A 13935-nucleotide genomic window follows, 5' to 3' on the forward strand; every position below is an offset into this window, starting at 1 on the left:
TATTTGTTTTTCATTATTTATAAATAATGATTATTTGTTTTTCATTATTTATAAATAATTATTATTTGTTTTTCATTATTTATAAATAATGGTTATTTGTATATAGATAACGATTATTTGTATAAAATGGCAAAATGTAAAACTCGTTTATAAATAATGATTATTTATAAATAATGGGATATTCAAACAAAAATGTTATTTATAAATAATGAAACACGATAAATTTTCATTATTTATAAATAATGGGAAACCCAACAAATTATTTATAAATAAAGAAATGTGCACTGGCATTGACAATAGATAATTATCATTTACAGATAATAGAAAACTCGACAAACTTATTTATAAATAATAAAAAAACGAATTGCAATTATTCAAAAATAATGAAGTATGCAGTGTCATTATTTACAAATAATGAAACACAAAAATTATTATTTATAGATAATGAAAAACAAATAATCATTATTTATAAATAATGGAATGTCGAACTATTATTATTTACAAGTAATGAAGTATTACTTGGAATTATATATAAATAATTAGAAATGCTATTTTATATAATAGTAATTATTTATAAATATAATGTAAATTATATATAAATAATAGTTACTATTTAATGAATAATGATTATATAACAAATAATTGTTCTATATAATATTGGTACAATCGGCGCCTCATATATATCGTGGGATCTAACTCAGCTCGACTCACGTTAGCTTGCTCCATGCTACCGATGCACGTCGTGTCCGACCGCGGCCGGGTCCGGCCGCCTTGGGGCCATTGCATGCAGGCATGTCCGCATATGGGAATGATACGATGTAATATCAATGTGGCAGATATGGCAAGTTCCGACTCGGAGTCCTCGTATAAGACACAGTAGAAGTCCGGATCTATTCTAAGTTAGTTGAGCCACATGGCTGATTTTCTTGTTTGTTATGTTAAAAAAGTAGTCGAGTACATTTTATTTTAAGGCACTTAATTGCCGGCTTAAAACGAAACTCGAATTTCAATTTTATTTTATTTTCCCTGCATGTCTGTCCCATTGAAGACACCGTTAAAAAAAATCGCACCGAAATAAAAAAAAATCGCCAAAAATTCATAACGCGAGTGATTACGAACCCGCACGCGACGCGAGTGATTATAGACTGCCGCTCATCCAAGGTTTCTATGACAAGGATTTCATTTATGACCCTAGTTTTCCTTTCAGGCAAATGTATTAGCTGTAAGTAGAATAATTATCATAGAGAGGTGCTTAACATAAAGCCCTACGTGCAATATCATCTTTGTCACTGTATTATCTAACAAGCATGAAAACAGGAATTTTACAGCTCTGCTATTATTTTTATGACAAGGAATTCATTTATGAAACAAATTGTAACAACATGTACTCATCATAACTGGAAAAATCAGCCTGATTTGCCCATTAACATATGATTAATATGGAGTTCATGGAACATGTTATCAAGTGTTATCTACACTGTAAAAAAATGAAGTGATACTTTAGCATTTACAGTGCTTGTATAGTGACTGCACTACGAGTCCTGATTTTCTAGTTTAAATTTGAACTAGAAAATAAGCACCCGTAGTACAGTCACTATACAAGCACTGTATTAGCACTTCATTTTTACAGTGTAGAAAACCTGAAAACATGAGTAATACAGCTCTTCTACACTGTAAACACGCTGTTTAAAATTTTAAGCGAGTTTTTTTAAGCCAGTAACTCTAACATTATTGTTGTGTAAAGTTTTGAACAAATTGTTAAACAGTTTTTAACAAATTGTTAAGAAAAGTTTATACAATTTCAAAAAAGCTTAAACAATGTGTCGTTAGAGTGACTGGCTTAAACAATATGCTATTTTTAACCTTGTATGATTTTCTTGCTCAATAGGCTGATATGGAGCTTAACATATCAAGTTTGAAGGCAATATATAAAACATATTTCAGCTCGGACATTGAGCTCTCTTTTCATTTCATTTATTTTATTTCAACAGGGTAAACGAACTTCAGCCAATGGCTGTTCTTCTGAACGTCCCTGCGTACATGTTAAAATCACATTACATGTATATATAATTAAGATACATGATACGAAACAAATATACAATTACATGTAAAATATCATCAATATTACAAAGAAAAACAAACAAGTTTACATCACTCTGGCGTCCAATCTAAATATGTTGAAACTAGTTACTTTTAAGTCATTAGGTAGTGCGTTCCAGCTTCTGCCCCCCCCCCCCCCCTGTACTGTAAACTTCTTTTCTTATAATTGCTTTTAACTAAGGGTAATTTGATTTTTAGAGACGAAGATCTTAGCAAGTAGTTACAACCACTTAAAATAATTTTTTTACGAATACTCACTGGAAGCATACCATGCATTATCTTGTACATTTTTTGTAAGGTGCGTACATTTCTTCTTACAATCTTTTAATTTCTAATTCTTGAAATATATGTTCGGATGGGTACATCCGATCCACTTCGGATACACAACGGAGGGTTCTATTTTGAATTCTTTTTAAATTATCACTCAAAACTTTTCCTAAGTTGTCCCAAATTACATCAAAGTAATCAAATTTGCTTTGTATTAAACTCTTATAAAACGTAAGTGCTGTATGTTTAATTATGAATGGTCGGATTCTTTTGAGTAGGTACAGATTTTTATTGACGTCTTGTTTTAGTTTTTCTATTTGTTTGCTCTAGTCAAGGTATTGGTCAATCAAAATTCCTAAGTATTTCATTTAAGTGACTCTTTGGACAACACTAGGTCATATAAAAACTTTGGGTACTTCTATTTTTTTATCCGATGTCTACTCCCAATAAACAAAAACTTGCATTTCTTTATATTCAACGCCAATCTATAATTCGCTAACCATTTGTTAATTGCAAAGATCATCATTAAGGCTGTTTACAAGAACGTTCACATTTTTATTTTATATATATATATATATATATATATATATATATATATAAGTGTACAAAGTAGAAAGCTCTGGGGAACCTTGATTTAAGCTACGCCTACCATTGTTCTCTTCATCCATTTCTTTCACACAATATTTAAATAAAAGAGTTGCCAAAGCTGTAGTGCATGTATAACTTCACACATTTATATATATATATATATATATATATATATATATATATATATATACGTGTCATCTGCATAAAGGGACACTCTTGAATGATTAAGAATACTTGTTAGATCATCTAAGTATATAACACAAAGAGAAGTGGGCCAATATTACTCCCTGGGGAATTCCACAAACGATATCATCAAAGAACGATTTAACACCATTAACAACTGTACATTGACGACGTCCAATAAGGTAATCTTTGAACCATTTTAGAACCTGTCCATCCATGCCCTTCTTTTTAATTTGTTCAACAATATATGGTGGTCTACTGTGCCAAACGCTTTTGTGAGATCTAAAGCGACTAGCCCGACAAGGTTTCCCTGTCCAGACTATCAAGAACGCTTTCTGTAACATTGAGTAAAGCTATCATAGTCGAATGTTTGGGTCGAAAACCCGACTGCTGTGTACAAAGTAGAAAGTCCTTATTAAAATATTCATACACTTGACTGAATACAATCTTCTCTATGATTTTAGCGAATACAGACAGTATAGAGATGGGTCTATAGTTTCCCATTTCAGTTTTGTCACCACCTTTGTACACAGGTGTGACCCGAGAAATTATCAATTGGGGAGGTATTTCACCAATTCGTAATGATAGATTTATGATATAATAAAGCGGTTTTACTATGTGGGCTAAAATTGGCTTGATTAGTGATGTTGGTATGTCATCAATTCCCCCAATCTTCTTACAATCAAGATTATTTTTTAGTTACCTTTTTAATTTCTTCATCAGTAACTATGTGTCTTAAATTATGTGTCTTAAACTATTTTCTTTGTGTATTCCATGAGGTTATAAAAAAATATCCCTTTTCTGGTCGGAATTTTCAAATATACACAACAAAAAAAGTAAGTCCCCCCTAAATCAAATTGCTGTAACTTTTGAATGGAGTTATTTTGAGATATGATATTTCCGCATACATTCGTAATTCCGAAGCTTCGTTATTCCGAAGGTTCGGATATTCTGAAGTTTCGTATTTTCGAAGGTTCGTATTTCCGAAGGTTCGTAATTCCAAGGGGTCGTAAATGAGGTTCGTAATTCCGAAGGTTCGTTAGTCCGAAAACAAAGTGAGGTTCGTAATTCCGAAGGTTCGTTAATCCGAAAACGAAATGAGGTTCGTAATTCCGAAGGTTCGTTAGTCCGAAAACGTAATGATTAACGAACCTTCCTTTTTTTCGGACTAACGAACCTTCGGAATTAGAACCTCATTTCGTTTTCGGATTAACGAACCTTCGGAACAACGAACCTTATTTCGTTTTCGGACTAACGAACCTTCGGAATAACGCCACAAATGTTCGGATTAACGAACCCTTTTACGTTTTCGGATTAACGAACATCGACGTATAGGCAATTTACGTGTTTCGGATTTACGGACCTTCGGAATAAGGAACCTTCGGAATTACGAAGTGTAACCGATATTTCGAAGGTGGTTTTTTACACTCATTAAGCAACTCCTGGAGAAAAAGAGATTGATCGGTTCAGTCACGCATGAGTAATTAAAGATTGAATTAAAAATGACCATTTTTGAAAGTCACAAGAGTCGTTTTTCAGATTGTGCAAATACAAGGTTGGGCAAAAGTTGCTTTTAGGTGAATTTTATGGTGTTACGCTGTTTTGCTATCCTTCATTTAGCCACTCCACACACAATTTTGATATCGTATGTTCATGGTTGAGTGAGCGGGGGCCGCAGAAGCGGGGGTGGGGGCCACTTTTTTCCAAAGTCATGTACAAAAATGTAAAAATGACCATACGATTGTGATTTTTTGCATGGTCAGCCCCCCCCCCACACTTTTGGCGCAGCCCCTCCCCCACACTTTGAAAACCGTTCCGCGGCCCCTGTATTGTGACGTATCATCATAGGAGTTTTTGGTAGTATCCTCGACAACTTGTTAGGTCATATTAAAATTTGAAAATGTTGGTGGCTCCCCCGATTATAGGCCCCTCCCTCATCTTTAAATTCTGGATCCTACACTGATTTGTCCATAAATTCAACTGATCATGATAAATTGTTAGGAAAATAATACATTTATGCAGTATAAAGAGTATTCATTCCCAAGTTTTCGAATGTGCTCGCTCAACCATGAAAATGTTAAGTTCGGTAAGTGTGTGGTGATAGAAATGATGGATGATAAAAACAACAGCAATTAAAGTCACATTTGAAACCGAATGTGCCCCCAATATTCACCTTATTACTCTTTAAAATGAGTCTGTGACATTGAAAATACCCATTTTCTCACTTTGATGCGTGCTCACTCATCCGTGAATAAACAAATCGATTTCATTTTTGCACATAATTCTGCCCATAGGTTGATAAACATTACTGCCAAATGACATTGCTAAAGATAGCCTTGAAAAAATGTTCCACCATATTGAATAAGGGGTTACTTATTCTTAAACATATGCACCCATAATGTACACAAGTCTATGAGAGAGGAAGTCAAAATTTTAACAAATATGAAATAAGGGGTTTGTTTCATGGACGGTTTTTGTTACTTCTGCCAACAGCTATTTCATGAAACTTCGCACATGGCTTAAGAGTAACACTATCCAAAAGGCGCACACACCAAAATAACAATTCGATACGGCACAGAGTGGGGCCAAGGCCTTGATCTTTCTTCTCATTTGCATAATTTTCGAATATTGTGTGCCCACTGATGCATTAAACATCGGGATTTTCATACAAATCAAATCAAATGAACCATGCAAGGATGTTTCTGACAGATATCCATAGTTACAAGTTGCAGTTTTTCCAATAACGTAAAAAAAGAGCTAATCACATTCCACATGTTCATTCAAGCGTGAATGTTTAATTAAACGCCTTTGAATCAATGAAGCATGAACATAACACACAAGTTGATAAAAAATCAGTTTCAGTTACCAAAATGAAACAATACTTGCCTATGATATTTGAAAATCGTATTTTTTTTTTCAATAAATGTTCATTGAACCTTGAAACGATGAATATTGTTGAAGATACTCTTCCCAAAAATAACTGTCATCAAATTCTATCATTTTTATTGATGAAAATGTGTATAAAAAAAATCCAATTATAGCAAATTTGAACTTGTGTTTATTCAACCGTGAAATTTAGCTCAAAAATGTATCGTCTTTTTAGAAAGTACCTTTTACAAGCCTTCTGGCTATTTTTCATGATGAGAATGTGGAATCAGTTCCAATAAAATGGAATCAAAGTCATGATTTTTGGCTTGTGACTTTTGAAAAGTGACATTTTTGCCTTCTGACGGTGCTCACTGAAGCATGACGTAAAATACGTCCATAACATTTACTCAGAGGGTAGCTTATAAAATCACCTACACTCTCATGTAAAAATATATCAAAACTTGCATTGGTTCGGAAATTATTGATGTTTGTTCAAGGGGGGACTTTTTTTGTGTATACATATCAGCTAGGGTTGGTTGCTTGTATTTTGATTGGTGAATTATGTATACCTCTATTTTAATTTTTTTAACAAACCACTTAAAATCCATTTTTAATGAGAGTTTTCTAAGAATTCTTCATGCAATTTGTGCTCACATTATTGTAGAAAATATATTAACCCTTGCGTCCTGTTCATAATTAAAAAGGGCTTAAAATGTCCAGTTTTCAGGCCTTGATATTGACAAATTTCGCACTCCTGTTAGGCTTATTAGATTGAAAAATAATCTAATAACATTTTCATGATTCTTAATAACTAAATCGTCATATTTTCAGAATGGAATAATGACAAGTTCCATCTTGCACTCAGAAGGAGGAACAGGAAGATAGTAATAATTTTCATAAATGATTACAATGTGTCCTTAGAATGTCTTGGTCGTAGATCATGATGATTATAAAATCATATCGCTCGGGATTCGCGATCGCATCGTTTATTAAGTGCGTTCCCTATCTATAATTTTCATACACAGTGCTTGAAATAGTGCCTAAATTGACCTTTTTTGAGATCTGGAATATCTAAATTATTTCCAGCTCCTGCTCCGCGCTCACATCATTAACTTTTATGAAGAAAAAAAAACATGTATTTAGGTCCCCCAATTTCTAGGTCTAAATCTATTTAAATGCAGCCTGTTATTTGTTTAAAACGTACTTAATTAAAAAAGTTTCAGATCAAAATATCATCAAAAATTTTCTGCTCGTGCTTCGCGCTGGCATTATCAATGTAGCAAGAGACCCAATTACCCACCTTTTTCATGATATGAAGAGCTCACTTGCAAAAGGGGTTAGGTCCATTTTTCATCAAATTTGATTTTTATGTGTCAATGTATAGATTTTTAGTATCTCTATAAGATGATACCAGAGAAAAGTTGGAATTCCTATTAAAAAGTGAACTAAAATGGCAAAGAAAAATAGCTTTTTCCAAAGGGGTTAGGCCCATTTCAGTTTAGTTGCAAAAGGGGTTAGGTCCACACGGATTTTTTCGAAAATAATATCTTAAAAAATATGAAGACAGGTACATTTCTTTTATACCCAATTTAATGTTCTCATGGTAGGGAATCATAAAAAAATCATTTTCGCATAAGAATATTGCAATATGGGAGAATTAAAAAAAAATCGATTTTCTTGGTGTGGACCTATCCCCTTTTGCAACAAAACTCTTCTAAATAACTCATTTGTCAAAAGGCATGAAAGGAGTTAGGTCCATTTTGCACAAATTTTATTGCTTTCCGTCTCTAAACCTCTAAATTTTTATTTACTCTGATGATACCAACGAAAATTAGAAATTTGAATGAAAACGTGAATGAAAGTGGCAAAGAAAAATCACTTCTTTTAATCAAGAGATATTCGATTCATTTCAGTTTGCTTGCAAAAGGTGTTAGGTCCAGAATGATATTTCTTTGTTAATGTATAGAAAAAAAAATTGAAGACAGGTAAATTTCTTTTATACCCAATTTTATGTTCACATGATAGGGTAGTACATCATGACAATTTACTTTCTCATAAGAATATTGCAATAAGTGAGAATAAAAAAACATGGTTTTTCTCGGAATGGTCTAAAGTAGACCTAACCCCTTTTGAACAAGAATCCTTAGAAAAATGGTATCAGTTATGTTTTCAGTCTTTGTGAAATAAGATTAGTAGCATATTACATACATAAAGTGTGCCAAAGGTTGCCAAGGTGGCCACCAAGCTGAATTTACTTAAAAATCCATCTAGAACACAAATCAACCAAAACACCCTGTACTTTCCATGTATGGAAGGTTGTACTGGATTGAAAGCAAATGCGTGGATACAGTACATAAAAATGGAGGGAAATTTTCAAATATGAGAAATTATACAAGTACAACAGCTTTGGCAACTTTTTAATCAAAATATGTGAGGACATTTGTATAACATTTGTATTTATAGTATAATATTGGGACAATTAATATTTCATTATTATAGCACATTTTCCAAACATTTTTATGGAAAATCCTTTTATTTCATTTGCATTATGTTTAAGTTTTTTGTCCCATCAATGGCGAAAAATAAAACGAATGCAAAAGGATTGTGGGAATAAAACAGACTATTACCTATTTTCACGGCTGGGATTTGTTTCTTTATCGTCTCAGTAGTTGGTGAGGGGATTGGTTCCAATAAGATTGTTGCAGCTTTCTGCTCTGTTAAAGAGCCAGGAATGTCTGACGCAACACAGGTATATGGAGTTTCACTTACTCGGGCCTCTATTGAAATTGACCTATTTTTCGTCAAATCAGCATTAGTCTGTTGCACCGGGTTTATAGTAGTCATCTTCTTAGAACCATGCAGGAAGAAAAGTTCTATCTGGGGGTAGTAATTCGTCACTGAGCAAGTTAAGGTAATGGTGCTATCGTTGGTCGGAATACGGCAGAGCTCATAATTGCTGCCAGATGAATCCAAATTGATACATCCATCGATGATCGGATAAGGTTCTTTTGGGGGAGCTAAAAGGTAAAAAAATTATGTGAGCTATAAAGATTGATATCACGTTTGTACAATTTTAACATTTTCAGGAAAAATGTATCATCTTGTAAATTTAGTTTTAGTTTTATTGTCTAACATACATATTACAACAAGACATACATATGTCGGCCTATAAAAATATTTTATAAAATTGTTTAGAAACACTATTGTTTATTCAAAATACACATCTATAAACCAATCAAACACCAAAAACAATGTCAGAGATATATACGTTTATTCCAAAAAAGTGTCATACATAGTTACACAGAATGGTTACAGAATTTTCATTTATTTGAATAAAGCATAAAAGAGCATGTAATGTTCCTTAGTCTTGATGCCACATCTTGAGTTCCCAAAGATATATTTATCTGGTAAAATGTTTACCATCCATGATATCTTTCTAATGAAAGGACAGCTATGGTGAAGACATCTTACCATATACACTGACGTCTGTAAAGTTGTTTATGATGTTCCCTTTGTAGTTCGAAACTCTACAGATGTATCGACCTAGTTCCGAAATACTGACTTCCTTGATGACCAGAGAATAGTTTTCATTCATTTCCATGATGTCGCACACACTTTGCAGTTGACATTTACCAGTGTCATCATCAGTTGTGATCCATGATACAAGGTTTGGTGATCGTCTTGGGTCTTCACCTTTCTTCCAATAAACAGCCAATGGTGAACCTCTAAACCGGCATGGAAGGACTGCTCTGTCTCCTATTCTTACATCTTTGTGTAACTCGGTGTAGACAACATCATCGGGAACATCACCGCAAATCCCTAAATGACGCAGAAAAGTTTATTCACAATTTTATAGACCTGTAAATATTCTAATATTTTATCGTGTTCTCAGATTTCATTCTATAAAAAAAACATACATTAAGGTTTTATAAATCTATAAATATGTTTAAAAATACAAAGTTATAATAAAAATATAGGGAATGTACTTCAGTTCAGAACCTCATGACAAATCAGTGACATTTGATTGCCCTTATGTAAAAGTTTCATGAAATTGGTCCTCATATTTTTAAGTTATTACATTTTAAAAACTTGACCTTGGTATTGGTAAGACAACGCTGCGGCCGTCCGACAAGCGGCACCTCTGTCTCGCTTTTGCTATGAGACAAACAACAGTTTCCTTACCCATACAGAAGAAAGTAATGAGTATAATCATTACTAAATGTTATAAATGACCTTTTTTAATATAAGCATGATCAAATACTAATAAAGGGCATTTTTATCATAGCTTGTCCAAAACCTAAGTTTACTACAAACCTGGAAAGATCATGAAGGAGCAGATGTTCACAACATTTAATATCCAGAGAACCATTTGTTTTCTTTTTAGAACCGCCATCTCCAGCTAAGCTGCATCATGGGTCATACATGTAAAACATATCTATGAAGCTGTATTTTACTTGTATCAGTGCACGAACACACAAATATCAACGTTTTATGAGATTTATGATTTACAACATTATGTACAGTTTATCTAAATCATAAATCTATAAAAACTGCAAATTCAAATAAACTTTGATAAAGTCAATGATTGCTTGTTTGTCTGTTGCCATAAAAACTTTACAACTGTACATAAGTAAAGGGCTGATCATGTATTTGAGGCCAATAGCCGAGGACTGTATCCAAACATTTATTGTGAAGTATTATCAGAAAGTTCACTTATTTGTCTCGTTCTCAGTCGTTCTAGAATTTTCCATTTATATAGGACAGGGGGATACGCCTCATACCAAAAGGTATCCACTCGTTCTCCGGGCCTATCATTTTTTTTTTTTAAACATGGATACTTATCAAGATAAAAACAAACACACACTTCAGGGCAATAAAAAAAATGTAAAAATCCATGATCCTCAGGTGTATTGATTCTCATTGTTCCTTTTCAACAATGATATACACAGGGACCTATCCACGGAGGATTAGTCTATTCTTACTGGGTGTGCTGAGCATTGTCACAGCTCCCCAGTAACAATAGATAATCCTCCGTGGATAGGTCCATGGATATACATGATGTCAATATCAATATCGCCAGTAAATATATTATAAACTTAATTTGCAACCATCTTTTATTAATACATTAAACGATATAGAAATACAGAAATGAGAAAGAAATATGAAAAGATAGCAAAAAATTAGATAGGGGAGGGTGGCATCTGATGATCTAAAGTGACAGTAGAAGTATAAATTAGTTTTACTTGTAGTAGAGAAGAAAATTAGTGATTGAACAGTATTGAGTATTAGGTGTGTTTGTGTGTGTATGTGAGGGTGGGAGAGGGTGTGTATATGTGTGTGCGAGAGAGAGAGAGAAGACAGATGGAGGGGTCTATCTATGAGATGTATGATGAATGATGACGAGTTTCTCAGAATGTGCACAATCAAAATTTATCCAAAAACTGTTTGTTTATTGCGATATGTTATTGATACTTGAACCTGATCATAACCCGCATTTAGGCGGCGTTATTATCATTAGACTTGTTTATGATCAACCTTCTTTAATATACATTATGACGCCTACCAGCTAGGGTCCTACATGGGCACCAATTCATGAAGCTTGTCAGCAACTGCAATATTTTATTGATATTTTATCACCTGATCATAACCCACATTTAGGGGTGCTAGTATCATAAATATTTTTTTATATTTTGTTTATTTTTTATTAGTATCATAAGTCTCTTTAATGAGTAGCCTTGTTTAACATACTTCATGAGGTCAACCTGCTAGGGTCATGTGCACCGTTTCATGAGGAATGTCAGCAATTACAAGTTCTCATTCACCGACAAGTTATCATATAGTTATCATAAAATCAGAGACCAGTGCTTTTAATTAGGCAATGATATCACCGAAACACCAACAGTAATGAATATACTCTAGAAGCTTGTGCTACTAACTTGCAAATGACACCCTTCCCCCATCCTGATCTAGTACAACTTTCGTTATATTTTTACTCTTCTGCCTCTTATTATACTGCTAATATCCTGAACTTATCATTTCCTTTCCTTCCTGAGACATTTTACTCAAATCTTTGTAGATTGAAAATACAATTCAACTGTACATGTATAATGGTTCAAACAGTTCATTTATGTGCATCTGAATAATTACTACCTGTTGGAAAAGACAACACATACATGTAAAAATGTTTTGGTGGTATTTATTCATCAACGCCCATTGAATCTTTAAGGATGAATATAATTTTTTTAGAAATAAATAGATATGTACATCTTAAGAATACTTATCAGAAGTAAAGGAGTAATAATAGTGACTAAGAAGTTGATTGAATCAATGGTTAACTAATATTTCCTTTTGTAGAAATAATCTTTCCAAATTGAACTCATTTTTAATTACCAAGGCTTAGTTCACATCAACGTAATGGAAGAGAACAAAAAATACTGCGAATGAAATGTGGTAAAATCAAGGCTTATTGTGAATGTTGGTGCTGTATTTATTTCGAACAGCCTTTGTTCAATATACTGACCCAAATTAATTGTAATTTACAATTACCTTTTTCTAGCCTTGTCCCTCTTGCTTGAATAACTTTTACTTAGTAGACTTGTTAACTGCAAAAAAGGGGTGAACGCTGCATTCTTTAGTACAAATGTGCCTCTTGGCATGCATATTCCTTGAACCCATTGGAAAAAATTTTATCCAAAGAGACACTCTGTATTTAGGCAAATTAACCCTAATTTGCATAAATTATATAATTTAGCCTCTAAAATGACTAATTTACTAAAAAACACTTGTATAAATGTAAAGCTACTTCATAGAAATGTCAAATTTGATGTAAAGCCTGTGTGGAGGTAGCAAAAGAAAACTATTGAAAAAAAAAATGCGGTAACCATACATTTCATTACCTAATTTGCATAAATTATACACATTTTCAATAAAAAGTGCCTCTTTTTCAAATGATTCTGGATAATCTAATTTGAATAAAAGAATCAATAAATGTGGTATGTAAATAATAAATGGTAGAAATAAATGTGTCTTAGTTTCTGGGAAAGACATTGGACAAATGAACTTTTTTTGAAATATGCAAATAATCCCTAATTACCATAATTTATGCATAAAACTGCTAAATGCTCTGAACATTAGAAAAACCGCATTAATCGTAAAACATGTCTTACTCGGGACAATCTTATGATGATGAAAGGAAAAGAAACTATACATCAGAAAACTTTATCTTTGTAATATTCAATATTTGCGTTAAATTAATTTGTTGGTGATATTCAGTGCCTAATTTGCATAAATTATTAAAATTAGTACTGTATTAAGCTTTTATGTGACTTTGAATGATTTAAACTTAATAAATAATGATATATGTGTTAAAAAGGTTTGTTAGGAAGTATCCGGGCACAAAGAATTCACTACATCTATGCAAATGACCACTTATTATCATAAATACATATTAATGAGTCTACTGTATACTAATTCCATGAATAGTGTAAAAAACTTCAATTACCAAGATTAGGCATTTTACTCAAATGGCAGTACTAACGTTGTATGGATGGAGGGGAAAAACATTTATCCATCAATATTGTCGTCTAATTTGCATAAATTATGTATGAATTATGCTTAAATTATCATACATTATGCAAATTCGAACATAAAATGGCTAATTTTCGAAGTTTATATCTTATTCCCAATTAACATTGTGGCACAATGAAAACTAACTTCCATCATGACATGAAAGAGAAAGGTAAATACAGTAACAGTTTGTTGGGTGTATAACTACACAACTTTTCATATTATGCTAATCACAGTTGGTATAATTTTATAGGTCCAGACAGTATTGTTTCATTGCTTGTATAAACTAAATTGATTCTCTTCTAACATATACATATGAGTTATATTTACAAAAGTTGGTCCCACAGTTAAAGAAACTTTGAG

The 13935-nt window shown here is 32.7% G+C and overlaps 1 protein-coding gene across 1 annotated transcript in view; it reads right to left on the minus strand.

Moving 5' to 3' along the window:
* Positions 1-10499, minus strand: part of LOC129266978 (uncharacterized) — a 28609-nt gene extending 18110 nt beyond the window's left edge. Inside the window, exons 1-3 of the mRNA XM_064104174.1 lie at positions 10321-10499; positions 9478-9825; positions 8634-9023 (exon numbers count right to left, since the gene is read on the minus strand). Of these exons, the coding sequence (XP_063960244.1) occupies positions 8634-9023; positions 9478-9825; positions 10321-10399 (817 nt within the window). The 5' untranslated portion in view covers positions 10400-10499. The remainder of the gene's footprint in view (positions 1-8633; positions 9024-9477; positions 9826-10320) is intronic.
* Positions 10500-13935: the final 3436 nt, after the last annotated feature.

This window comes from Lytechinus pictus, chromosome 8 (assembly GCF_037042905.1).
Source record: "Lytechinus pictus isolate F3 Inbred chromosome 8, Lp3.0, whole genome shotgun sequence".
NCBI lineage: Eukaryota > Metazoa > Echinodermata > Echinoidea > Temnopleuroida > Toxopneustidae > Lytechinus > Lytechinus pictus.